This window comes from Muntiacus reevesi, chromosome 3, assembly GCF_963930625.1.
Source record: "Muntiacus reevesi chromosome 3, mMunRee1.1, whole genome shotgun sequence".
NCBI classification, from domain to species: domain Eukaryota; kingdom Metazoa; phylum Chordata; class Mammalia; order Artiodactyla; family Cervidae; genus Muntiacus; species Muntiacus reevesi.
Genome location: NC_089251.1, coordinates 76088522 through 76114503, shown reverse-complemented (window position 1 = coordinate 76114503; position 25982 = coordinate 76088522). Strand labels below are relative to the sequence as shown.

At 36.5% G+C, this 25982-nt stretch overlaps 1 protein-coding gene across 5 annotated transcripts in view; it reads right to left on the bottom strand.

Moving 5' to 3' along the window:
- The window catches only part of PREPL (prolyl endopeptidase like), a 37289-nt gene that overhangs the window by 8931 nt on the left and 2376 nt on the right, over positions 1–25982 (bottom strand). For 2 of the 5 annotated variants that reach the window (XM_065929349.1, XM_065929352.1), the window contains 8 exons: positions 15893–16015; positions 14475–14541; positions 12385–12591; positions 10541–10676; positions 8115–8331; positions 7327–7512; positions 2972–3169; positions 444–619 (listed from right to left, as the gene is read on the bottom strand). In XM_065929349.1, coding sequence (XP_065785421.1) covers positions 444–619; positions 2972–3169; positions 7327–7512; positions 8115–8331; positions 10541–10676; positions 12385–12591; positions 14475–14541; positions 15893–16015 — 1310 coding nt within the window. Of the gene's footprint in view, positions 1–443; positions 620–2971; positions 3170–7326; positions 7513–8114; positions 8332–10540; positions 10677–12384; positions 12592–14474; positions 14542–15892; positions 16016–17329; positions 17501–25982 lie in introns of all 5 variants that reach the window. The other 3 variants (XM_065929353.1, XM_065929350.1, XM_065929351.1) reach the window with 3 other exon arrangements.

The following is a 25982-nucleotide window of genomic DNA, read 5'->3' as shown; positions in this document are numbered from 1 at the left end:
ATTAGGATGTTAATATGGGGGATTTGGATTTTATTGTGGAGATGGGAAAGTGGTAAAGGATTTAAACAGAAACAAAATACTATTTGTGTCTTGGAATCAGCAAAATAATATGGAAATCAGAGTAGAAAAAAGGGAGTCTTAAGAAGCTATTTTAGAAAAATCGAAACTCAGGAGAATGAAATGAAAACAATAATGTAGTTTAGTATAGACACTGGTTTATCTATTCTAAAAATTCAAAAAATCTGATGTAAAATCTTAAAAAGATACCCTTTTGCTTCTGGGATTAATTAATCCCAGACCCAGTGTTCTGCTAGTGAACCAGGTTCCACTAGCACAGGTTTAGGAATACAAATGAGCAAATCAATGTTTGCTCCCCAGCATCTTGTTATTCCAGACATGTGATGATGCTCCAGCCCTCATACACCACACAAAACATGACTCACCGAACGTGACAATATGCTAATATCCAGCCATCATCCACCAACACCCGCCTTTCAGGCCTGAAATTCATTTTCAAATCCATTCCATAAGCTCCATATACTTGTACCAGGAGAGGTTTCTTCTGTAAGTCCTCAGAATCCGTTTTATGGAAAACAGTCATTGGCACTAATTTTCCATCCTGGAAATGAAGATGTATTATGCAGGTAAAGAAGTCTTTTGAAACAGTTTTATCTCCAATTTTATGTGTTGCTTATTGATGTTGAGCAGCAACTTCATTTAATTAAGACAAAAGAGTTATGGTCTCTAAAAGTCCATCAGGGTCCTTAATTTTCAGCTACTCTGTTGACACAATATTAAAGTAACTAGAAAAGATAGTAAGACTCTGGCTTGAAAATGGTTTATTAAATGTAGCTTTTCATGACAGTTAAGTAACTTTATAACAAGGTCTTCACTACTCAGTTTAACTGTTTTTTTTTCTTTCAGGACAAATCAAAGTAACTATCAAGGTTACATATATTAGCATAATATTCTTCCTATACCTCGGGTTACAAATGAGCATTTCCTATCTTTGAATATATACAAATACGTTAACTAAAGAAGTTTAAACAACTCAATTTTTGGTACTCAATTGTCAGAAATCTCAGTCATTAAAGCCTGAAATTTCTTACTAACCTAACACCCATTCACATTCTCTTCATAGACGTATTTAACTTTATTTTTAAAATGTTTCAAAGTGGTTCAGGTTTTATAAATTTTAACATCTAAATTATTTTTAAGTCAAACAACTGTATCTCAGTGTAGTTCTCTGGACAGATAAAATTAAGATAATATGAACTATATCTGATCATCCTTTCACAGAAAAAGGGTAGAAATGTTGGTTATCACCCTGCTTACAGAAACTAAGAAAAAAGCACTAGTTTACATAAGGGAAATAATATAACCATACCACTCTAATTTTTTTTCACTCTCATTTTGAAAACTGCACTTTGGGGCACTAGCGTGTTATCAAGTAAGGAAGAACTCTTCCCCTCATTATTATACTCAACCTGTTACAACAATGTAAATGAATTTTTACTTCTCAGTAAGGTTCATTGTTATAAAATGATATAGGTGAACTTCTATAAAATAATCCTCCCCCCTTTCTAGCTTAACTGGTTTTTTTTTTGGTCGCGCTGGTCTTCCCTGTGGCATGCGGGCTTGGTTGCCCCACTGCAGGTAGGATCTCAGTTCCTGACCAGGTATCAAACCCGAGTCCCGTGCTCTGGAAGGTGGAATCTCAACTACTGGACCACCAGGCAAGCCCCTCTAGCTTAATCCTTTTTTAAAAATAATTTTATTTACTTATTTTCGGCTGTGCCGGGTCTTCATTGCTGTGTGGGCTTTTCTCTAGTTGTGGCGAGTGGGGGCTACTGTCTAGTTGCGATATGCAGGCTGCTCATTATGGTGGCTTCTCCCGTTGTGGAGCACAGGCTCGACAGCTGTGGCACATGGGCTGAGTTGCTCTGTGGCGTGTGGGATATTCCTGGATCAGGGATCGAACCTGTGTCTCATGCATTGACTGGTGCATTCTTTATCACTGAGCCACCAGGGAAACCCCCTAGCTTAACTCTTGATCATTCTAGAGGCAATACTTCCTCAGAGAAGTCTTCCCCATTTCTGCAGATGAGGTAAGGTCCTTTTACCATATGTTTCCACTGTCCTCAGTACATCTTCCTCTGCAGCAATCAGGACATTAGTAATTATTTCTTCAAAATCTTGCATCTTCCCCACTAGATTTAATATCCACAAGGGCAGGGGCTATCTTACCCTGCTGCTGCTGCTGCTGCCAAGTCGCTTCAGTCCTGTCCAACTCTTAGCGTCCTCATGGGCTGCAGTCTACCAGGCTCCTCCGTCCATGGGGTTTTCCAGGCAAGAGTACTGGAGTGGGGTGCCATTGCTTTCTCCATATCTCAGCCTAGTTCTCTCTAATTGCTTATTACCTTTAAAATTTTTGCCATAATGACACACAAACTATTTTTTTCTTTAAATCAACTTTTAATATTTAAATATACACAATACACAAAATCAAGGCCTTGCTAAGCTGGTTAAAGGGCTTTCGAGGTGGCGCTAGTGGTAAAGAACCCAACTGTCAATGCAGGAGATGTAAGAGACGTGGATTCAATCCCTGGAGGAGGGAAGATCCCCTGGAGGAGGGCATGGCAACCCACTCCAGTATTCTTGCCTGGAGAATGCCACGGACAGAGGAGCCTGGTGGGCAACAGTTCATAGGGTTACAAAGAGTTCAACACGACTGAAGTGACTTAGCACTCATGTTGGTTATAAATTTTCTAATTCATGTTAAAATAAATGCATGAGTATTCAAGTTCAAAGAAAAGTCCATTTACCTCCTAAAATGATTTGAGTCTTGCAGTGGAATGTGAGATCCACTTTACTAATCTGTGCTAATGTAATCCCATCAGGGGCATTAATAATTAACAAAGAGAATATTTTCAGTAAATGGCGGGGCTGACAGTGGGGATCACAAACTTACCTCGCTTTTGGCTTCCATACGTAAAACACGACTAGTCTTTGTTATCGGGTCTTCATGCCCAGTTTCCTCAAACAGTTTGCCTTCTGCAAACTTATACGTATAGTATTTCGGGGGACGTATTGGAGAGCAAAGCTGAAAGGGGCAGTTCTTTGGGTCTGAATTTGTATCTATTATGAATCCACAGGCCCAAGGCGGGAGCTAAAGAAATAGAACAGTTAGCTGTAGTTTTTATTGAGACACTAAGTATTATTAATTAAATTTCTGGGTATGCTCCAAACAAGATGATGTAGATATCAAGTTTATTTTTATCCACTTTCATCTAATGCCTCATTTAAGGATTACTTCAGTACAACAAAAAAAATATTTCAAGTGAAAAATGAAACTCTACGCTAGTGATCAATAAAAATAAGAAAAAAGTACAGGAAAATGGCTTATCATGATTCTAGATTGACTTGAAATGTCCTTTAATAATCAAAGTTTATCTGGGGATATATAAACTTGGGCAATGAAACAACAAAAAGATTAAGAGTAACAGCCAATCAAGTAGGAATTCCAGAACCCAAAGATATCCTCGAGATCTCTCTTCTCATAGAACATGAGATCTCTCGCTTGTGGTTTTAATAATTTACCCAGCAGCCCTCACTCCTGCCCGGACAGCCCCAGGGACGACAGTCATTATTCCGGGACTACAAACGAGCTCAGCAGCACTGAAGCATTTACGATTTGTTTTTCACTTTAGCTCCCAGGCGAACCGTTGTGCAGAACAAAACCTTTCCCGCACACCTACTCTGAGAGACTCGCTGCTATTATGATAAAGATTGTTAACTTTAAGAAAAGAGGAAAAGAAATCAAAATTTATTCTCTCAGAGCAGCAGGGTCCAGCCTCAAGCCTTCCACTAACATCCCTCTTACACCTTTTAAAAGAGCTCTAGTAAGCAGGCTGACGGTATGTTAGAAATGGTACTGAGAGTTAGAATATTTCAAAGAAAATTGCCTTTCTTTTCCTGAGTAATTGTAGAAAGAGCAAATTCCTTAGAAAATCAGAGGTCTTGGCACAGCAACGTCACTGGTGGGCACTATTCAGAGAGGATACATGGGGGATGTGTGCATAAAGAGTGTGCCATTTAACCTGTAGAAACTATGGTTAAAGAGCTTAGGTTCATAGAGAAAATTTCTTGTAATTAATCCAAAGAATCCACTGCTGTAAAGCACTAGAGACATATATTTGCATTGTCTTTCTAGAAGAGTTCCTAATTTATTTGCTTCAGACTGTGGATTATTTTCAAGGATAATTTGTTTATTTAAATATTATTTATCTGTAATGTATACAACCATAACTAGAAAGAAAAATGTAATCATGAAATTTAAAAATCATTTTTGTTTTAGAACATTTATATAGCCTTTTAAGACACCAGACATTACATTTGATAATCTGACTTCATGAAGTAGATGGAAAATTCTGGCTGTTTTATTTAGGTTCTCATTCTTTCTTATTTATGCCATTAGATGTTGTTTAGTAGCTCAGTCGAGTCCAACTCTTTGTGACCTCATGGACTGCCGCACACCAGGCTTCCCTGTCCTTCACCATCTCCTGGAGCTTGCTCAAACTCATGTCTGTTGAGTCAGTGATGCCATCCAATCATCTCATCCTCTGTGGTCCCCTTCTCCTCCTGCCTTCAATCTTTCCCAGCATCAAATTATTTTCCAGTGAGTCAGTTCCTCATATCAGGTGGCCAAAGTATTGGAGCTTCAACTTCAGCATCAGTCCCTCCAATGACTATTCAGGATTGATTTCCTTTAGGATGGACTGGTAGGATCTCCTTGCAGTCCAACGGACTCTCAAGAATCTTCTCCAACACCACAGTTCAAAAGCATCAATTTTTCTGCACTCAGCCTTCTTTATGGTCCAACTCTCACATCCATACATGACCAGGAGCAAGCGTCTTTTAATTTCATGGCTGCAGCCACCATTCACAGTGATTTTGGAGCCCAAGAAAATAGTCTCTCACTGTTTCCATTGTTTCCCCATCTATTTGCCATGAAGTGATGGGACCGGATGCCATGATCTTCTTTTTCTGAATGTTGAGTTTTAAGCCAGCTTTTTCACTCTCCTCTTTCACCTTCATTGAGAGGCTCTTTAGTTCTTCTTCACTTTCTGTCATAAAGGTGGTGTCATCTGCATATCTGAGGTTATTGATATTTCTCCCGGCAACCTTGATTCCAGCTTGTGTTTCATTCAGCCTGGCATTTCACATGATGTACTCTCAAATAAGTTAAATAACCAGGGTGACAATATACAGCTTTGATGTATTCCTTTCCTAATTCAGGACTAGTCTGTTGTTCCATGTCTGGTTCTAACAGTTGCTTCTTGACCTGCTTACAGGTTTCTCAGGAGGCAGATAAGGTGGTCTGGTATTCCCATCTCTTTAAGAATTTTCCACAGTTTGTTGTGATCCACACAGTCAAAGGTTTTAGCATAGTCAATGAAGCAGATGTTTTTCTGGAATTTCCTTGCCTTTTCTATGATCCATCGGATGTTAGTAATTTGATCTCTGGTTCCTCTGCCTTTTCTGAATCCAACTTGATCATCTGGAAGTTCTCAGTTCACGTACTGTTGAAATCTAGCTTGGAGATTTTGATCTTTACTTCACTAGCATGTGAAATGAATGCAATTGTGTGGTAGTTTGAACATTCTCTGGCATTGCCCTTCTTTGGGAGTGACCTTTTCCAGTCCTGTGGCCACTGCTGAGTTTTCCAAAATTGCTGGCATATTGAGTGCAGCACTTCACCAGCATCATCTTTTAGGACTTGAAATAGCTTAGCAGGAATTCCATCACCTCCACTAGCTTTGTTCGTAGTGATACCTCCCAAGGCCCACTTTACTTCACACTCCAGGATGTCTGGCTCTAGGTGAGTGATCACAGCATCGTGGTTATCTGGGTCATGAAGATCTTTCTTCTACAGTTCTTCTGTATATTCTTGCCACCTCGTCTTAGTATCTTCTGCTTCTGTTAGGGCCATACTGTTTCTGTCCTTATTGTGCCCATTTTTGCATGAAAATATTTCCTTGGTATCTCTAATTTTCTTTAAGAGATCTCTAGTCTAGATCTCTATGCCATTATAACAGTCTCAAAACTAACCTCCATACCCCTCGTCTCTTGGTGCTTCGGTGTACTCTAACGTGGCTGCCAGATAACATCGTGAAGTATAGTATGACTCCTCAAATTATTCCCCTGCCTTCAAAGTTCAAATTTTCCCCTCTTCATAATTTACACATAAATTCATCTTGTTGACAGTCAAAGAATGCCAAATCATAGCTTCATCCCCTAGTAATTTGTTCTGCTTCAATAAAAGTGATTTATTAGCAGTTTCCTGAATATTTTCCTAAGTTCTGCAGCTTAGAGCTTCATTTGATGGACTTTCTCATCCTAGAATACTATTCCTTTCCCTACCCAACAAAACCCTATCTATCTTCTTTGGTTATCTCAAATTCTACTACCCCCTAAAGTTTTTTTTGGGCCCTCCGGGCCTCATGGCACATTTTATGTTTTTAATCTCACTTATTTAAACCCATCCTATACTTAATCTTTGTGTATAAGTCTAATCTCATGATAAATGGTTTTCTCCTAAGGCCAGGTATTTTGACTTACTATCTTTCTATTCCAGAGAGCCCAATACAGAACTCTGCACATAGAAATTTAATAAACATCAAGTGAATTTACTGGAATTGCATTTTAGCAAAAATTGTCATAATACTATAGATAGGGAGGTACAAATGGCCTGTCTGCTGGTCATACAACTCCTTCCACATCAAGCAAAACAGAGACCTCTCTTCTTCCCTTCAGTGCCTGTTACCTTAACTCACATGTTATGCTGTTGTAAAACTGGGCAATGATGTTACCATTCACAGTTTTATAAAATTGGCAAAGAGATGATAGGGACACAAACAAGCGTGGCAGAAACACTGTAGCAGAAACATGGGAGGCATGCCTACTGTCTGGGATGGGAGGAGGAGGTAGTGGTTAGGCTCCAGCTGTGAAGCTGGCCTGAGTTATGACTATATCTGAGGTTGTAGAGACACATGATACAGAGATATGTGGGAAGAGAAACACAATGGCACTTAACTCTACTTCTGAAGTTCATCCTACACAGCGGTATTTTTCAGTGCACTAAAGCAAAGACTTCTAAAAGTAATTCTAAAATAAACCTCCTAACCCTGATGAAGACCCATTATACTAAATTCTATTTAAATTAATTTCTAAGAAAAAGTACATTGCTATTATTCAAAATTTGATGTTCTGTTAATACTGCATGTATTCTGATTAACAGTATTATCTTTTGAAAATTAAACATACCTTTAGAGATCGAACTGAATCGTCAGCCAGACCAATCACATTAACATAAAGTAAATTGCTATGCTTCAGGAAGAGAACACAGTGATCCTTAAACATGTCCAAATCTACAACTTTGGTATTTCTCTTCATCGTGAAAAACAAATCCCAATTCATAATAGCAGGGGTATCGGCTGCTGTTCTCATTAGCTGTGTGGAATAAAATTAGATGAGATCAGAAATGATGACTACAGCATCTAGCGATGAAACCACTGAAAATCAGACCTTATTAGTCTGCACTGTTAATGAAGAGCTGAAGGAACTTAACTCTGCATCAGGGCTGAAGTGTGAACATCACCTTAGGAATGAGCCCTGGCTAGCCTGCTGGGTGGGTATGATGCAGTGCTTAGCTGACGGTCAAGCACTGAGAGCCAGATGACTGTGGGGCCATCACTGAGCCTAGCAGAGACCATCAGAGGAACCGCCTGAGATCAGTCCAAACTGCTGACTCACAAAATCTGAGTTGATAAAAGTTCAAAAAGTTTGTTAAGCCACTAAGTTTGGCTTTGATGACTAACATTATTTAGGATAGGGAATATTTTCCTTTGCTAACTTTTTTGGGTATAGTAAAATATGAAGAGGTATATTAGCTCTGAGGGAAGAGAAATGGGATTGGTTATACATAGGAAGGTAGCATCAGTTTTAAATGACCCAAAACTTAAGAAACAATAAACTCTTAGAGCAAGAAATGTTGATGTTACTGTAACACTTCCTAACAGCCTAAATGGGGACCAGGAAAACACAGGATTTACCTTGAATTCTGTAGGCTCGCCAACATTAGTGAGAATGTATAACTCATCATCTCTATGTTCTACATAGTAAAGGACCCCATGGATTCGCTTCTGGATAAGTACTGGTGGGTCCCAAGGGCTCAGGCCATCTATCAACCACACCTCAGAAGTGGTCTTGCTCATGATATTCATGGTGAGAAAACGACTGTCTTTTGTAAGATAAAGGAAGACAAAAAAACTAGGCAGAAAAAAGAGAGAGGGGGAGAGAGAGGAAAATCCAATAAATTTCAAATGTAAGCTACCATTGCTAATGACAATTTCTCACTGGTATTGAGTATATATATTAATTTCTAATGCACACAGAAAAGAAAAATTCCTTAGTGAAATACTGCTTGTAAAAACTGGCTATTTTTTTTCTCAATTTCTCCTCAAAGGCATTCAAAATAATTTTTCTCTAACATTTTATTATGAATATTATGAACCCACCACTAAGATTCTATACCTGCTAACATTTTGCAGTATTTCCTTTATCACATATTTATATATCTTTCAATCCATCTTTTTTAAAAAATGCATTTCAAGATAAACTACAGATATCATTTAACACTCAATCACGTTAATAGATTACAGGAGCTTTTGCTGAGAAGAGGAAATAAACTTCCTGGAGAAGATATGTAATTGTAGGGAAGAAAAGAGACAGAGTTTTCTTTGTTTTTCCTCTGAATGCATGTTGGATATCCTTTTTTCCTACTCCCAGTTTTTACAACAAAACAAACAACAGGAAGAAAAACCCTCACAATCTCATTAAACTAACACATTTTTTTTTTTTAATTTTATTTTATTAGTTGGAGGCCAATTACTTCACAACTAACACATTTTTAAAATTTTAGTTTTCTATTTTTCCTTCCAGGGCTTATTTGCATTTTATACATGTCTTTAAATAGATGTAATTAAAATACAGATGCAATTTTGGATTCTGCATTTCTTACTACACATATTATCATCTTTTCCCACAATAGTTATACAGTTTATGATCATTATTTTTAATGGCTTCCTAATATACTACTAAGTTGAATTATCATAATTCTTAAAAACTTAGCTATTTCATTGTAATAAATGTAAAAGGGAACATATCATGAAGATAGTTTCCTTCTCCATAACTTTTACAATTATTTCCTTAGGATAAATTCCTAGTTATAGAAATACTATTTTAATGATTAAGAGTATTTTTATGACTCGATAAATCAAAGACCACCCCAAGAGCATTATACTAATTCATATCGACACACTGGATGCCTTTAAATATTGCATCTGCATTTCCTTATTATGAAAGTAATTCATACTGAAAACACTAAGAAATATAAAGATAGATGGTAAGTTTTAGTTGCAAGACAGAAAATAGTCTATAATCATAAGTCATTGGTATAATGTAATAAATTACTAGCTTAAACTGTCATTTCCAAAAGACAATCTTGACAAATGACACATAAAATAGTGGGATCGTAGGAATAGTTGTAGTAAATTCTCATTAATAGAATCCTCATCAGAAAAAAATGCATAATGATTGTGTTACCGGATCAAGAATGTTAGGTCTATGGGCTGGAATAATTTCTTCAGACCTCAAGTTCTTTATATGAACTTGGGGTTGTACAATATTTTCTTTAAGGTCCTTGTCAGGTCTGAGATTTTATTAAGTGAAGGGTTAATTTTCTTGTTTGGGGTATCAATTTTACACTCACAGATTGTTTTTTAAAGCTCACTTTTTTTCTCTTGCAAAATCTGTTCAGACATTGTCCAAATCACATGTTAAATGATGTATAAGGTGACAGGACCCTGATGTTAAGAAATAGTTTCTTATAAATCATTTGGAAAAGTACATCTGGGTAAGAGTTAAGGGATTTTGCCAGATAAATTTATTATCATCTCCTCTCCAGCCTGGTTAAGTGGTAATATGAGGCGTACGTCCTGAAGCAAAAAGAATTAGCTTTAAGGAGGAATTACCAGATTACTAGGGAAAGTAAAATTTAAAGACCAAAGTATATCATGGCTCAAAGCAAAGCAATTTAAATTTTAGATAATCTACATGAAATAAATAGTTAATTCTGTGTAACTGATATGGTTAATCTAGTTATGACCTAAGAGATTCATAAGTGCTGCATGAGAATGCTATTTAAGTGTTAAACTAAGAACTCTTCTCATGTCAGTAGAGAGCATGTTAGTAATTCAGCACCTACAATCTAATGATATATCTGTATTCACTCTGAAGTTTGAATATAACTAGTTTCCAATTTTGAATTTAAATCACTTATAAAAGAATGCTATGCTCACCTTAGCCTTATTACATCTGATTCCAGTCAAAATCAATGTTTTAAGTCAACCAAGAGCAGCACTTTAGATAACCAGAGAAATACGATGAAGATAAAGACTTAATTGAATTGTTCTAGTACCTTGGATCTTTTTCTGTGTAAAAACGTTCATTACGTTTGTTATCACCAAAAGTGGCTCGATATACATCATGACAGCGAAGGTTCCTCTGGAAGGTGTAGAATAAAACATCTTCATCTTCTTCATCCTTTACCCATTCTAAAAGAAAATAATTAAAGAATTATATATAGCCACCTATTTACAGTTAAAAAAAAAAAGGCACAGTGCATTCTGAGTATCAAACAGAAGAGATGTGTAAGTTTATCTCTGGCAATCTAACACAGATTTGATTATATCTAACCCTGTTATTTCCAAAGATACTACTACATCAATTCCAAGTTTTTGTAGTTATCAGTTTCAAGGTACTCAACTTTCTAAATAAGAGTTGAACATTCAATATTTAGGGAAGACTTTGGTAAAGTCACATATGCTTTCAGCAGATCGATTATGTTTAAATTTCATGCTCTTGTGCTTAGACGCTTGGTCGTGTCCGACTCTTTGTAACCCCATGGACTACAGCCCACCAGGCTCTTCTGTCCATGGGATTCTCCAGGCAAGAATACTGGAGTGGGTTTTCCTGTCCTCCTCCAGGGGATCTTCCCAACCCAGGGATCAAACCCAGGTCTCTCGCATGGCAGGTGGTTTCTTTACCGTCTGAGACACCTGGGAAGCCCATATTTAAGTTTGTAGGAATACTAGATCACTTCCTCTCATGCCTAAATGTTTTTGTATGTTTTCAAGTGACAGTTTATCTCAAACTAAGCTTTTAAAAAAAACAACTTATTTTTTAATTGGTGGAAAATTGCTTTATAATTTTGTGTTGGTTTCTGCTGTACAACAACATGAAGCAGTCACATGCTGGTGTTTCCTAGATCCTACCAGAAGCTGTAAATTAAAGTATTCATACAATTACATCATGACTGCCACCTGGCTGACAGTGACTAAAAGACATCATTGTATAATATGCATTCTGATTTTAGAGGTTAAAATGTACAAGAGGTATGTCTTAGAAAAAATTTGATAGGATATAATTTTAATTCATTGTAAAAGCATTTCTTTATTAAACAATGGGGAAATTTATGGCAGAAAATGAAAGGGAGGATAAAGTATGTGTAAGACACACACACACACATATATAATCACTCAACGATAAATGATAAAATTTAAAGTTGGTTTTATTGGTAAAAATATCATAACTTTATTGATGAATAAGTTAGTTCAGGGAATTTCCTGGTCATTCAGTGATTAGGACTCAGTGCTTTCACTGCCAGGGAGTGGTTCAATCCCTAGTCGGGGAACTAAGATCTTGGAAGCTGTGTGGTGGAAAACACAAACAAACAAAAAGTTAATTCATCTTGTTCCAGAGTTCCTTGGTAGAGACCCCAGGGCAATCTGCTACAATGGCTGGACAAGATGATGTGAAATTAAAAAAATCATACCTCAGCCTAAAGTTGAATAAAATATTAAGATGTAATTTATATGCAAACATGTACTCTAAGTAATAGCAAAGAATATTATTACTGATAAGGAGCCTGGTGGGCTACAGTCTACAGGGTTGCAAAGAGTCGGACATGACTGAAGTGACTTAGCAGGCATGCACTGATATATATTACTGATACATTAACATATACTGTGCAATCTAGACTCTGATTATAATACTTTTAAAAACATGGACATGAATTTGGATGTTTAATTAAAGAAGGGAAGGTTTCTTGGTTAAGAGGCACAGAGGAAGGTACAGAGTCCACAGGGATAAACAGATCAGGCATTCATCTTCTGATTCATTCATGTGGGCAAATAAAAATGTTTCAAAAGGGTAGACAATTCTTCTGCTGTTGTCTTTTCAATGTTTTAGTTGGTGTCTTACCAAAACTAGACACATTTGGGAAAGAAGCTTCCATTACAGGCTGATCACTGAGCTTCACAACTATACAAGTAGATGATTCAGAATCCTCAGTTCTTATCTTGGCAGCTACATATTTTTCATCAGGAGCAACTCTGATACAGTCAATGAAGGGCTGCTCTAATTTAAGTTCCTCCAAATTGAACAAAACTTCATAGTTATCATTGTCTGCTGCATAAAGAAAAAAGTAGAGGAGATAATTCCATAAGATATACTTACAATTTTTTTAAAGTATATTTCAGTGTTTTAGAGTAGCATCCCCCTTCTGGAAGATGCTACATTTTGGCTTCCTTCAGCATTGACAGTAGCTTGATGTGTGTAGAAAATGGCATTTGTTATTTAATATTACAATATCCTATTCGGTATTATTCTATGCATCAGCCTATGTGATGTTACTTGATACAGTTAGTCTAACATTTATAGACCATACAGAACCTAGAAAAGTAAGAAACTGTAAGTGACACTAAGTAATGTATGTTGTGCCTAGCATAGTAACTGGGATGTGGTAGATGCTCAAAAAATGCTGGTTCTCACCTCCATTCCCTCTGCCAAAGCTTCTGAGTGTTAAGTATTAACTCTAGCTTAGGCAAACTCAGATATTAAAAGCTAGTCATTTAAAATGAAGATAAAAATCAATAATCAAAACCTATTTTTTTATACCTTTGAAAATCAATACCAGCCTTTCAGGCAGCATGTCCAGGGAGTGAGCAGGTACCGATCCCTGGCCCTTCTGTCCTGGGAGTACACACGCCACACCAGCGCACCCCATATCAAGGGGATAATGGCCACATGTTGAGGACAGAGGCAGCAAGTATACAAACTAAAAGCAGCCCTCAATTTCCTACAAGGTGGAGTAGGAGAAGGACTTGAGTTCACTTCCTCTCATGAAAACACCAAAATCGCAACTAACTGTTGAACAACCACTGACCAAAAAGACTGGAACCTATCAAAAAAACATACTTTACATCCAGACAAAGAAGAAGCTACAACGAGACAGTCGGGGGTGGGGGTGGGGGAACGCTTTCATGATATAATCAAATCCCACCCATTAGGTGGGCAAGCCACAAACTGGAAAAATAATTATATCACAAAGGCTCTCCCACAGGAGCGAGAGTTCCGAGTCCCATGGCAGGCTCCCCAGCCTGAGGGTTTGGCTTTGGAAGGAGCCTCCAGAGCATTTGGCTTTGAAGGCCAGTGGGGGTCTGAACAAACAATAAATGCTGGAAGGTGTGAGGAGAAAAAGGAACCCTCCTACACTGTTCATGGGAATGTAAATTGGTACAACCACTACAGAAAACAGTATGGAGGTTCCTTAAAAAACAAAAACCAGAACTACCGTATGATCCAGCAATCCCCTTGGGCATGTATCCAGAGAAAACCGTAATTCAAAAAGATACATGAACCACAGTGTTCACTGCAGCACTCTTTATAATAGCCAAGACTTGAAGCAACCTAAATGGCCAGTGACAGAGGAATGGATAAAGATGTACAGATACAGATCACAATGGAATATTACTCGGCCATCAAAAAGAATGACACAATGCCATTTGCAGCAACACGGATGAACCTAGAGACTGTCATACTAAGTAAGTCAGACGGAGAAAGACAAGTTTCATATGATATCACTTAACCTGTGGAATCTAAAAAAAAAATGATACAAAGAAACTTATTTGCAAAAGATAAACACACTCACAGACTTGGACAACAAACTTATGATACCAAAGGGGAAATGTAGGGAGGGGGGATAAATTAGGAGTTTGGGATTAACATATATACACTACCATATATAAAACAGAGAATCAACAAGGACCTAATGTATAGCACAGGGAACTCTACTCAATATGTTGTAATAACCTATATGGGAAAAGAACCTGAAGAATGGGTATATGTATGTGTGTAACTGAATCACTTTACAGTACATATGAGACTAATAACTGTAAATCCACTATACTGCAACAGAAAATACAAATTTAAAAAATCAATATCAAATTTCTCAAGAAAAATGTGAAATCGGAAAAATCAAGTGTTACTTAAAAACGAAAACTGTATGGTACCTTCTTCATCTTTGGAACGAACCAAGCAGCAGCCCTCCTGATAATAAACGAAACCACCATGTTTAATCTGACAATGTAAAGAAACAAATGGTTTATTTAATAATGACAATAATTTATCCACTAGTTTAAACACAATTTAATGAATTGTTTAATGGTCTGACTATTCAAGATGAAGAAATGAGATCTTTTATATAAAAGCAGACCTGCTGAAGTCTATAAATGAACATAGAAAAAATATTAAGTGGATAAAAATATACAATATAATGATTAAGATATAGTTTCCATATGTTTACAGTCATTGGAGGCATTTCTAATACATAAATGAAAGAAACAACAAAGAGAAGACAAAACAAAACCTATCTCAGTTCTCATGAATGTATGAACCACGTTAGCTTTATTTTTGGAACTTCTGACAATTAACAGAGATCACGTGGCATTGTTAAGATAAACCAAAATTATGCAAATGCGAAAACCATGACTTAAGACTAGCCTGAAAACCCAGTCAATACCTTTCCGAGATTCTTTCCTCTAAAATATGCTGTCATTGCCAATTGTTCATGGTTTGATCTTATTTTACACAAAGCATCTTATCCTCTGTAGAGGTGACAGATAAAGGCAATTTGAGAGGCAGAAAGACCATTACCAATACGTGAATCACGCTCTTATCTAACTCCTACATGCTACATGTAAGTGATTGACTGATATGATATTAGGTAGCTTAAGACATTTACTACCTGCTAGTTAATGGTGTGATTTGAATCTGGAATTCCTGATTCTTTGTTTTTCAGCCGCTAAGTCATGTCAGGTTCTCTGTGGCTCCATGGACTATATTGCTATTTTCATTCTACTATGTATGCAATTTTCACTCATAAGCTGTGGTTCTGTTTTCCATTCTTATCAAAAAATTTTTCAAAAAAAAATTTCAATGTGTATGTTAGTTTCAACTGAGTATTTATGAGTGTGGTAAACACAAAATGGTCAAGCAAATACTTGGCTTTCATGGTATTAAACTGTTCAAAGTGAATTTTCTTTTAATTAAAAAAAAGTATAGCTAGAACAATCAAATACTTTTCAAATAATGAAGCACTGACTTAGTTTCACTTGAACTTCTCACTGGAATTATTTTAAAAAATTCAGAAGCAGAATTGGTTGTTTCCAAAAACCAAAATTAATATAATACGCTTGGAAATTCATCTTGGCTTTGATCTTTACAATTTATTTAAAGGATCATACTTAGCTTATTCTTTAAGTTTTTCAGCATATATTAAAGGCCAAAATCAGTCTAATTTGGATGTGGGCTTATGTTTATAAATCATAAAAATTATAAATCATAAGGTATTGATTAAAAAAATTATGTATTTCATTTGTATTCCAACTGGTAATATAAGGTTTAAAAAAATAGAGATAAGATATCTTACCTCTGCATTGATGATTTCGTATTCTTCTTGTGGCTGTGTTTCTAACTTTGCTCTCACTTTTTCAAACGCATCCATGTTTTCTGAAAGGGGTTTTTCGTTTTCCTGTTTACTAGACAGAAAATTCTGGAAAAAAATTTTATCAGTATGATCATAATATTTCAATTAGGGAAAAAAAACTTTCACCTTTTAAAGATAATTCTTCCTTCTCATACAAATACTATACATTAGATGTATATCTATGAAATAAACTGCATTTCACAGATCTTAAATATTGTTTCATAAGTTTAATAAGTCATTTCCTCTTTTTCATTTAAAAATGTAAAGAAAGAAAATGAGGTTGATAATTAATGACTACAGAAGGAAATGGCAACCTACTCCAGTATTCTTGCCTGGGAAATTCCATAGACAGAGGAGCCTGGCTGGCTACAGTTCATGGGATGGCAGAGAGTTGGACACGACTGAGCGCACATGCAGACATTAATTTAAATGTGTAAGTCCTTGAGAGGCAGAGGTACTAAGAAGTGCTGAGGAGTGTTCAGAAATACTATGGGAAAGTAGTAAATGAAATCCTGTGAACACTTAAACACATTTAATAGCCAGGTGGAGAAATAGAAGTCTGCTGAATTTTATAAAGTACTAAAACACCTCGTAAAATGAGAAAAATGTCAAAGGCAGAGGAAGACATTAACATTATCAATAAATGTTCATTATTACTTTATTCACAGCAAGAGTCATGATAAGAAGTTTTTGTTACTTTCTATCTTCACTGGCATTAATTTTCTTCTCTTGTGGGGATAAAGAATCCTCCAAATAGAACTGTTTATCAGATCAAATGGTAAATTAAGGCTTTATAAAACAGAACTTCTCTTTTGAGATAAGGAATAATATATTCATCTTAAAAAAGGAAGAATAAGGAAAAATAATGGAAAATTAGTGAGAAGAGATACAGGTGAAAGCTAAATAAAGCACTCCATGTCTTATTGCTGCTGCTGCTGCTGCTGCTAGGACCCTTCAGTCGTGTCCGACTCTGTGCGACCCCATAGACAGCAGCCCACCAGGCTCCCCCATCCCTGGGATTCTCCAGGCGAGAACACTGGAGTGGGTTGCCATTTCCTTCTCCAATGCATGAAAGTGAAAGTGAAGTCAAGTCTGACTCCTAGTGACACCATGGACTGCAGCCCACCAGGCTCCTCCGTCCATGGGATTTTCCAGGCAAGAGTACTGGAGTGGGCTGCCATTGCCATGTCTTATTAGGAGTCCCTAACCAGCTAAAAACTTAAGTTGATATCTGCTGAGCACATAAATACCATATGAATTATTAACATTTGGGTAAGGCAAAAATCTCAGTTCTCAAATTAAAAAGAGGGTTCAATAATTCAATACACCATGAGTTTGCCTTGCTTAAGGAAAAGAATTCTAGTGAAGATTTCCAATCACCTTTCTGCCAAAGCTGACAACTGCACAGTGATTTGCGCCAGAGGGCACCAGGCCTTTGGTGAGGACCTCCAACAGCCGGTTAGTATGCACTGCACCAGTGTGGCCACGACACTTTACCAACAGTGCGGAGAATGTAACTGATTACAGTCTATGTCACAATGAGCTTATAATCTAAAGTTAAACACAAGAATAAAATAGAACAATCACCAAAGCAAATTAGATGGAAAATTAATCGTTTTCACAAAGTTTTAAGACTTTTTGGGATGCTTTATCATTTGGATTAGATTCCCATTAGCTATAGTGGTCACTACACTAGTCATTTACTCTCTACTTCAATAACGTGCTTGAGTAACAAGTGCAAATACTAGAGGCTCATATGTTTACTTTTTTTTTTTTTTAAAGTATCTCTACAAAATCTAGTGTTGATCTTTAGTGACGCAAAATATCTATACCAATAATTTCCTATTATCACCTAAAGCATGAAACAGATCACTAGAAATCTATCTTGAAACTATAACTTAGTGATAGGAGCTGACTTTTTATTTCCAGATATATGCTTATCTGTTCTGTTAATTCCTATTAAAATTAGAGTCAGGAGAGCTACAAAGAGAGTACCTTTTTCTACTACCTTGCAGCCCCTAGCACATTCCAAACCAGGAGCTGGGCTCTGCCACTTTTCAACGCTGGTTCTTACTTATTGAGAGCCGAGGCTAATGCAGGACTAAAGGCAACAGGGCTGGCCCAATACCTATCCTCCTATACTTACTTTATGGTCTTAATTTTTTTTCTGTGTCACAAATCCAAATAAACTGAGTTTATCTGAACCAAAATAACCCTGAAATCAACAGGATTTTGAACTACCTTAATAAAGCAGAAGTAGAGTTCAAGCGTTTTGTAAATGATTCCTCTAAAGGAAATACTCCCAGGGAAACTGAGATTTTATATAGTATTCACAAAGTACTCCAAGTTGGTTTTGGTTTAAGTTCTGTCCTCAACAATACTCACTGGATGTTCCAAGCTTTCATTTCAATGCTAGCTAGCATTATCATTAGGGTATGTAGCTAAACCTATCGATTTTAGCCAAGTATCTTAATACATTAACAGTTCATTGGTTTTAAGGGCATAAACTGCCTAATGGAGCTGAGATGAGGAGAACTTTAACTTTAAATTTGAGGAGCTTACATGTACAGTGTCACTTTATTAATGGAAAAAAGAACCAGTCTTCCTCATCTTCTGGGTGGCCTACTACAAAACCATTTTAATAATGTAAACTCTTAAGATAGAAAAATAGAATATGTAAACTTTATTAGAGCAACATCATTGAACTCTAAAGACAGAAAAATCACACAACAGAAGAACACCGGGCACCTTTGAGTAAAGATGGTGCCTTTAATAAACGGCTAATTCCAAGTCTGGGACAGGGAGAGTAAAAAGTAGGCTTAGGACATTTTGTGTTAGAAAGCAAGAAGTTTTCAAAGGTTTATGGAGATGTGTGAAAAGAACACAAGGGCCAGTTTGAGGGGGTTCCTAGTAGCCACATTTAAGGCAATTTGTGCATCCAAAATAATAATGACTGTAACTGATTACTTTAAACTAAAAACTCATAATAATTTAAAAAGAAATAAAAAAACAAAACACACACCAAACTAAAATAAAAAAATAAAAAGACTACAAAAAAAGGGGAAAACTTTTTTTTACAGAATAATACTAGCTAATAAATATAGAAAGAATAACAGAATAGAAAAACATTAGCAATCCCCACTGAAAGAAGTGATTAGGGTAAAGATCATCCATGGTTATTAAACTCATTAGGTGAAATGATATTGGGTAATAAAATATTTGCACAAAGTATTACCCTACATTCTACTTAGTAATTGCAAAGGGAATAATAGCCCCTTAACAAAGGAGAGAACTAGCAATTATCACCTTTATTGAAATTATTAAGCTTAGCATATGAACAGTGGGACAAGCTGACATTATGAGTCCCCTGAAATAACTCAATATGGAGAATTTCAATTTAAGACAGAAAAAGAGAAGAGTAAACCTAAAGTAAGTAGAAGAAAGGAAATAAATTTAATTTGTTTCAATAAAATTGATAAAGAAACTAAAGAAAGGATCAACAAAACAGAAAAAGTTGGTTCTTTTAAAAATATACTAAGAAAGATTGGAGGTCTGGACAGGGAGGCCCAGGACCAAGAGGCCTGGAGTGCTGCAGTCCAAGAGGTCGCAAAGAGTCGGACACAGCTTAGCGACTAAACAAGAAGAAAGACATGTATAAAACTTGACCTAAAAAGACAAAAATATTAGAAATGAAAAAGATGGCATAATTACAGATATAACAAAGACTTTAAAAAATTACAATAAAGTTCTTTATGCTAATACATTTGAAAATATGTTAAAATGGATAATTTTCCAGAAAATAAATTAGCAAAACTGATTCAAATGACAAAGAGCTGTATAAGCCAATAACCAGCAAACAAATTGATAATTAAGTGTCCCTTTATAAAAGAGACACAAAACCCAGGTAAGTTCAAGGGTAGCTTTCTCAAATCCTCAAGAAACAGATCATCTCATATATTAACTGTTTATGGGGAAAAAAAGGCCAACTATATACAACCATGCTATTAATTTCATCAGGTTAATATAACCCTGACACTAAAACAAGACAGTGACAATATCAGACAATTAAAAATCAATCTTACTATAAAATATGGATTGAAAAAACTCTAAAATAAAAGATCAATGTATTTAAAAAAAAACACAAAACAGAAACAATAGTGATAATAAAATCCTATGTGACCAATGAAGGTTTATCTTCAGAGTGAAAGGATGGTTCAACACTAGAAAAATCTATCAATGTAATCACAAATAAAGGAAATATATCTTAGGCCCATTTCAATTAATGCAGAAAAAAATAGAAAATAATCAATACAGTTAAAAATCATAACAATCTTAAACTTCCTTAAGAAACATCCCTGTGTTGTTTTAGGTAGAACTATACTAAGCATCAGTTCCTGGGGTCACAAACACTTTCACTTTCATACTAAGCATCTGTGAAAACCTTTGCAAGACTTGTCTATGTTCCCTGCTTCTAATTCCTCTCTTTGAGCCCAGTAAGATTTTTGCCCTTCTCATTCCAGTGACTACTCTTGTCAAGGTCACTGATGGCCTTGAAGTACATCAAGAAGTACAAATGTTAATTCTAGGTGATCACAGTACTTGAGAGCTATCAGCATTGTGACTCAGTTGATCACTTCCATCTCCTAAAAACACTTCACTTCACATTGCTTGCCTTCTATTTCACTGGCCCCTCTCAGTCTCTTCAGCTAGTTCCTACTCAACTCCTTGGCTCTTAACATCAAAATGCCCTAGACCACTTCTTTTATCTATAGTCTGCACTAATTCCCTTGGTGATCTCATACAGTCTTATGATACTAAATAGTAAATGCTGTTTATTTTCTAGGACTCCTAAATTTGTATCTCGAGCCTGATCCTTTTCCCTGAACAAGTTTGTTATACCCAACTGACTACAATACTCATTATTTTCTACTTGGACTTCTAACAAGTATTTAAAAAAAATATCCAACACTGAATATCCAATGTCCCCATTTTCCCTCTCCCCACAAAAATCTCCTGTTCTTTAGGCAATTGTCCCTGTCTTCATAAATGACAATTGTCTTTCCAGCTGCTCATGCTTAACAGTTTTAGTTTTCTTTGTCTTTCTCTCTAGCAAACAATGACTGATGTGCAAATCTTGTCAATTCTACTTTCAAGATATATCTTGAATTTGAGCACTTTACTATTCTGGTAATACCAGTATCATTTCTCTTTGGATTACTGCAAGAGCCAAAATGCTCTGCTTCTGCCTCTTGTTTCCCACAGTCTATTTTCAACGAAGAAACTAGAGTGAACCTAAAGTCAGACCATATTACTCCTTCACTCAAAATCCAACCCAAAGTTCTCCCATCTTGTTAAAGAGGAAAACTGAAAATCCTTATGATGGTCTAGTGTCCTAAAGAATTCTGCCCCATTACAAATCTTGCTGATCTCATCTGCTACTACACTCCTCCCATTTCCACTGACTCTGAGCCACACTGGGCTCTTTCATGCTTTTTGATTATGTCAAGCTTGCTTCCACTTCACTTTCTTAGAACTTACTGCCCTATGCCCAAACACCCACTTGAAGCTATTGCTCAAATGTAGTCTTTTTTCTCAGTTAGGCCTGCCCTGACCACTCAACCAAAGTAAGAATTCTTCCTAGCCCCAAATGGTTTATTTAATCTTTTCTTGCCCTATTTTATTTTTCACTGTACCTATTGCCTCTGATATACTATTTATTTTATTCATATATTTATTCTTCCTCTCGCCCAGAGAAATAAGGGCTAGATCTTGCAAGGTCTTGAGGAACACGATTAGGAAAATGGGAGTTTATGTGTTAAGAGCTTCTGGGGACTTCCCTGGTGGTCCAGAGGTTCAGATTCCACACTCTCAATGCAGAAGGCCTGGGTTCATTTCTGGTCAGGGAACTAAGATCCCTTATGTTGCATGGTGTGGCCAAAAAATATATAAAAATACAAAGACACTAATTTCTAAAAAAAAAAAAAAAAAAAGAACTTCTGGAAGGGTTTTTAAGTTGTGGAGTGACATGATTTAATTTATATTTTAAGATCACTCTTCCAATTGTATGAACATGGGTTGGATGAGAAGAAGGCAAGCAAAGAACCTGGTCAGGTGGCTTCAACCAGTGACCCAGGTGAAAGATGACTGCGTGATAATGGTAGAGATAGAGAAATATGGACAGATTCACCATATAGTTTGGAGGTTAATATAATGTGTTTCTGAAAGCATGTCAGACATGATGGTATATATGATTTGAGGTATATGAATATTTTACTAGAAAGAATATAACAAGCACATCAGACTGATGACTATTATTCCTTGGGATGAGACAAGTTGGTTAAGTGAAAATAATTAGGTAAATAATAGCCCAGGTCGTGTTGTGATATGGTAAAAATCACGAAGCTAGGTATATACACTGTTAATGGATGTGATGGCAGGTTAACGTTTTCTTACATTCTGGCTTGAACAACTGCATACAGCGCAATGAGACGAAGAAGAGGGGAGTCAGGGTTGAGAGTTGAAGTTCAGCTGTGGATAGTGTGAGAAGTCAGTAAGATGTCCAACGAGAGATTAACCCTGTGCAGCTCAGAGGTGGATCTGGGATGAAGATAATAACTGCTATGATACTAAATCCAAGCGAATGGATAAAATTACTTAGGAAGAAATTAAAGAGAGAAAAAAAAGTGCAAGAACAAAAGTCTGAGAAACTCCAAAGTTGAGAAGTCATATGGAAGAAAAGTCAGAAAAGGAGATTGAGGAGGGTTGGTTTGTAAGGTAGGAAAAGGAAAACCAGGAAAATGTGGACTCACAAGGCCAAAAGAGTGTTTCAAAGGAGGGAATGGTCAAGGATGTCAAATCTGCTGAGAGCTTCTCTAAGAGGAGGAAAGGGAAGTGGCTACTGGGCTGAAATATGTTACATCTTTGGCAACAATGATGGGCTTTTTAATGGGGGATAGGAGCCATACTCCAGCAGGTTGAAGAATAAATGGAATGTGGAGAAAAAACCCAGTAAAGAATTGGCACCTATAATGTAGTCCCACTCCATGAACTATTATCAAAAAAGAAAAAAACTATTGTGAGACTACAATTTTTTTCTGTCTTTCCCAAGTTTTGAACCTTCAGAATCAGTGATTCCCACAAGTCACAGGTCACTAATGCCAATGAAGGAAATATCTGTCAAGCTATCTTAGTGACTACTGTAAGAACTGCTAATCTATATTGTAGAAAGAGTCAACGGACAAATATTTAACCATTTCCCCCCTTATTTGGTTTTCTTTTTGTGTCTCAAATGATCAAAGATTTCAGGAATTATTTCTGTAGGCAGAACAGGATGATGTGAAAGATAAAGAAATGGGGTATCTGGTTTGATGCTAGCCTTCAAATATTACTAGTTGGTGCATGAGTGTAATGGAGTAAGTTCATCTTCCCATCTGGCTAATGTTAAATGGAAAGTCACAGCACCTGCCAGAAAGAGCTTCAGAAGTGAATGAATTCAGTGAGGTTTAGGTCAGCAGCATTTGATCACAGGTGTGTCTAGTTCCTAAATGCAGATCCGCCGTCATTGGCAGACTGGGAATTTCACGATTGCTTGAGGAACTTAAGACAAAAAAACAGATCCCCAGGCCTCAGTCAGTAGATCCTGACCCAGCAGATGTGGGGTGAGGTCCAGGAATCTGTATTTCTGAAACGTTTCCCAGGATTTCTGATACAAAGCCAAACTGCAGGAGCTGGTACTATAGAGTTCCCAAACATACAGATGATAGTTGTTGGTAAGTTAACAAGGTAGAGATATAAAATAATGAAATTTTAGCATTTGGAGGACTTTTAGCACCAACTTGAAACTCCCCTCTTTATTTCTAGTCAGAGAGATTAGAGTCCTGACATACCAGTCATGGCTACAGCTCTTCTTTCTGGCATTTTTATTACACAGACTTCCCTCCCTTACTCTTTAGCTAACTTATCTAAACAAGTCTTTAAGTAAATATATTTTAATTTGCCTAAAAGGCACGAATTCCTTTTTCTACTTTGCTGTTCCCATCTGTCACTGTTGCTTAGCTGCTAAGCTGTGTCTGACTCTCTTGTGACCCCACAGACTGAAGCCCTCCAGGATCCTCCGTCCATGGGATTTCCCAGGCAAGAATACTGGAGTGGGTTGCCATTTCCTTCTCCAGGTTGTTCCCATAAGAGTAGACAAAGTTGAAACTGAGTGAATGCTTACTTAGCTGTGCATTTTTGACTACAGATCTCTTCACAGCTTCCCCAGGTCCCAGTGATCATAAAAGACAGGGACTACAGTTTTTAGATCACATAATTTCTCACAGAAGGAATGGCTGATGTGTGACATGTGAAAGCCAGACCATTACCGGGTGAAGGAATTATTAAGCCCCTGAAGCAGGTTAAAGCTTCCAGACAACAGGGTTCTATGAAAGAGAACTGAAAAGTTGCTTCAGGGACAAGTAGAGGGAAAAAATAGTCCAACTCCTGCATAGGGTGTGAGCTAATCTTACAGCTGACACTCTGAGGGTAATTCCTGCCTACTATTTATAAACCGAGACTAAGGATAAAAGTACAAGATAGCCAAATGTTCCAGACACAATTCAAAATATAATGATCTAAATGTCTAAAATGTGTCCAATAGGTAAAGTTTTAAAGTTTGCCTTTCTCTAGTAGGACATGTGTGCAAATACACACACAGAGGGTAAAAATGAAATAAAAGACACTGAAAACTTTGAGTAAAAAAGAAAGTGCTAAACTAAACTAAGATGCTATAAAAAGAAGTCTGGATGACTGAAATGTAAAGAGTAGAAGTCTAGGACTAAGATTAAAAAGTTGAAAGCAAACAACAACAAAAATCCCCTAAAATGCCCCATAATAAAGAAGTATGAGCTAATAAAAAGTCAAAAATGAAACAAAAAGCCAAAAGAATTGAGTAAAATAGATTAAAAAAGCATTTTTATAAACAGAAGCTGCTCAAGTGTCTATCAACAGATGAATGGATAAATAAAATGTGGTATATAAAAGAAGTATTATTCAGCCACTAAAAGGAATAAATTTCCCATATATGCTACAATATGGGTGAATTTTGAAAACAATGTAAGTGAAATAAACCAAACAGAAAGGATAAATATTATATAATTCCAATTATATGAATTCTCTAAAATGGGCAAATTCATAGAGACATAAAGTAGATTAAAGGTTTCCATGGTTCAGGAAAGGCAGGAGTGGGGAATTCTAGGTATATTTTTTTCAGGTGACAACAGGATTTTGGAAATAGTGATAACAGCTGTTCAACACTGTGATATAATTAATGCCATGGAATTATACACTTAAAATGGTTAAAATGGAAAATTGTTACATATACTCTACTACAATAAAAAAGTCAAAAGAGACTAAAAATATTAGTATGAAACTAGAAATTAAAACACTAAAATAACAAAATATGCTAAAATATTGCAAGAATATCACTCCGAAATGCAATTTAAGGAACCTAAGGACATAGCAAGTATGTGGTAGGGGAGGTTATGTCAAAGGGGCAACAGTACCAGCAGCTTAACTCAAATAACTAGGATGAGCACATAACTTGACAACCCAAGACACTTCCGGGAGGAGTGGGAAACTGTCCATAACCACAAATGGATAACAGGTGTAGACTGAGACTGTCGGAGGCAACGGAGGATATGTGCTCATTCTACATACGAGGGCAATAGGTCCTCAAGGTTGAGGTCATGCCCATGGCTTAGGGTCTGGCCAGAGTACAATGGGCCGAAAGCATCTTCTACAGGATACAGTGGTCAAGAATGCAAATCCTTTTTTCAGTTTTTAACAGAAAAGTAGCACAATTAAGTGGTTTTCACTGAAGTTTACTAATTTGGGATTCATAAAACAATCAGCATATTATTAGATTTTATTAAGAGTTATTATAACAGTCCAGGAATTTTAGAAGGCAAATTATACTTTGAGCTGCACTGGTAGGCACAAGAAGGAATTCCTAAGGTGAATCATTTTTTATAAATGTACATTTTTACATATTACA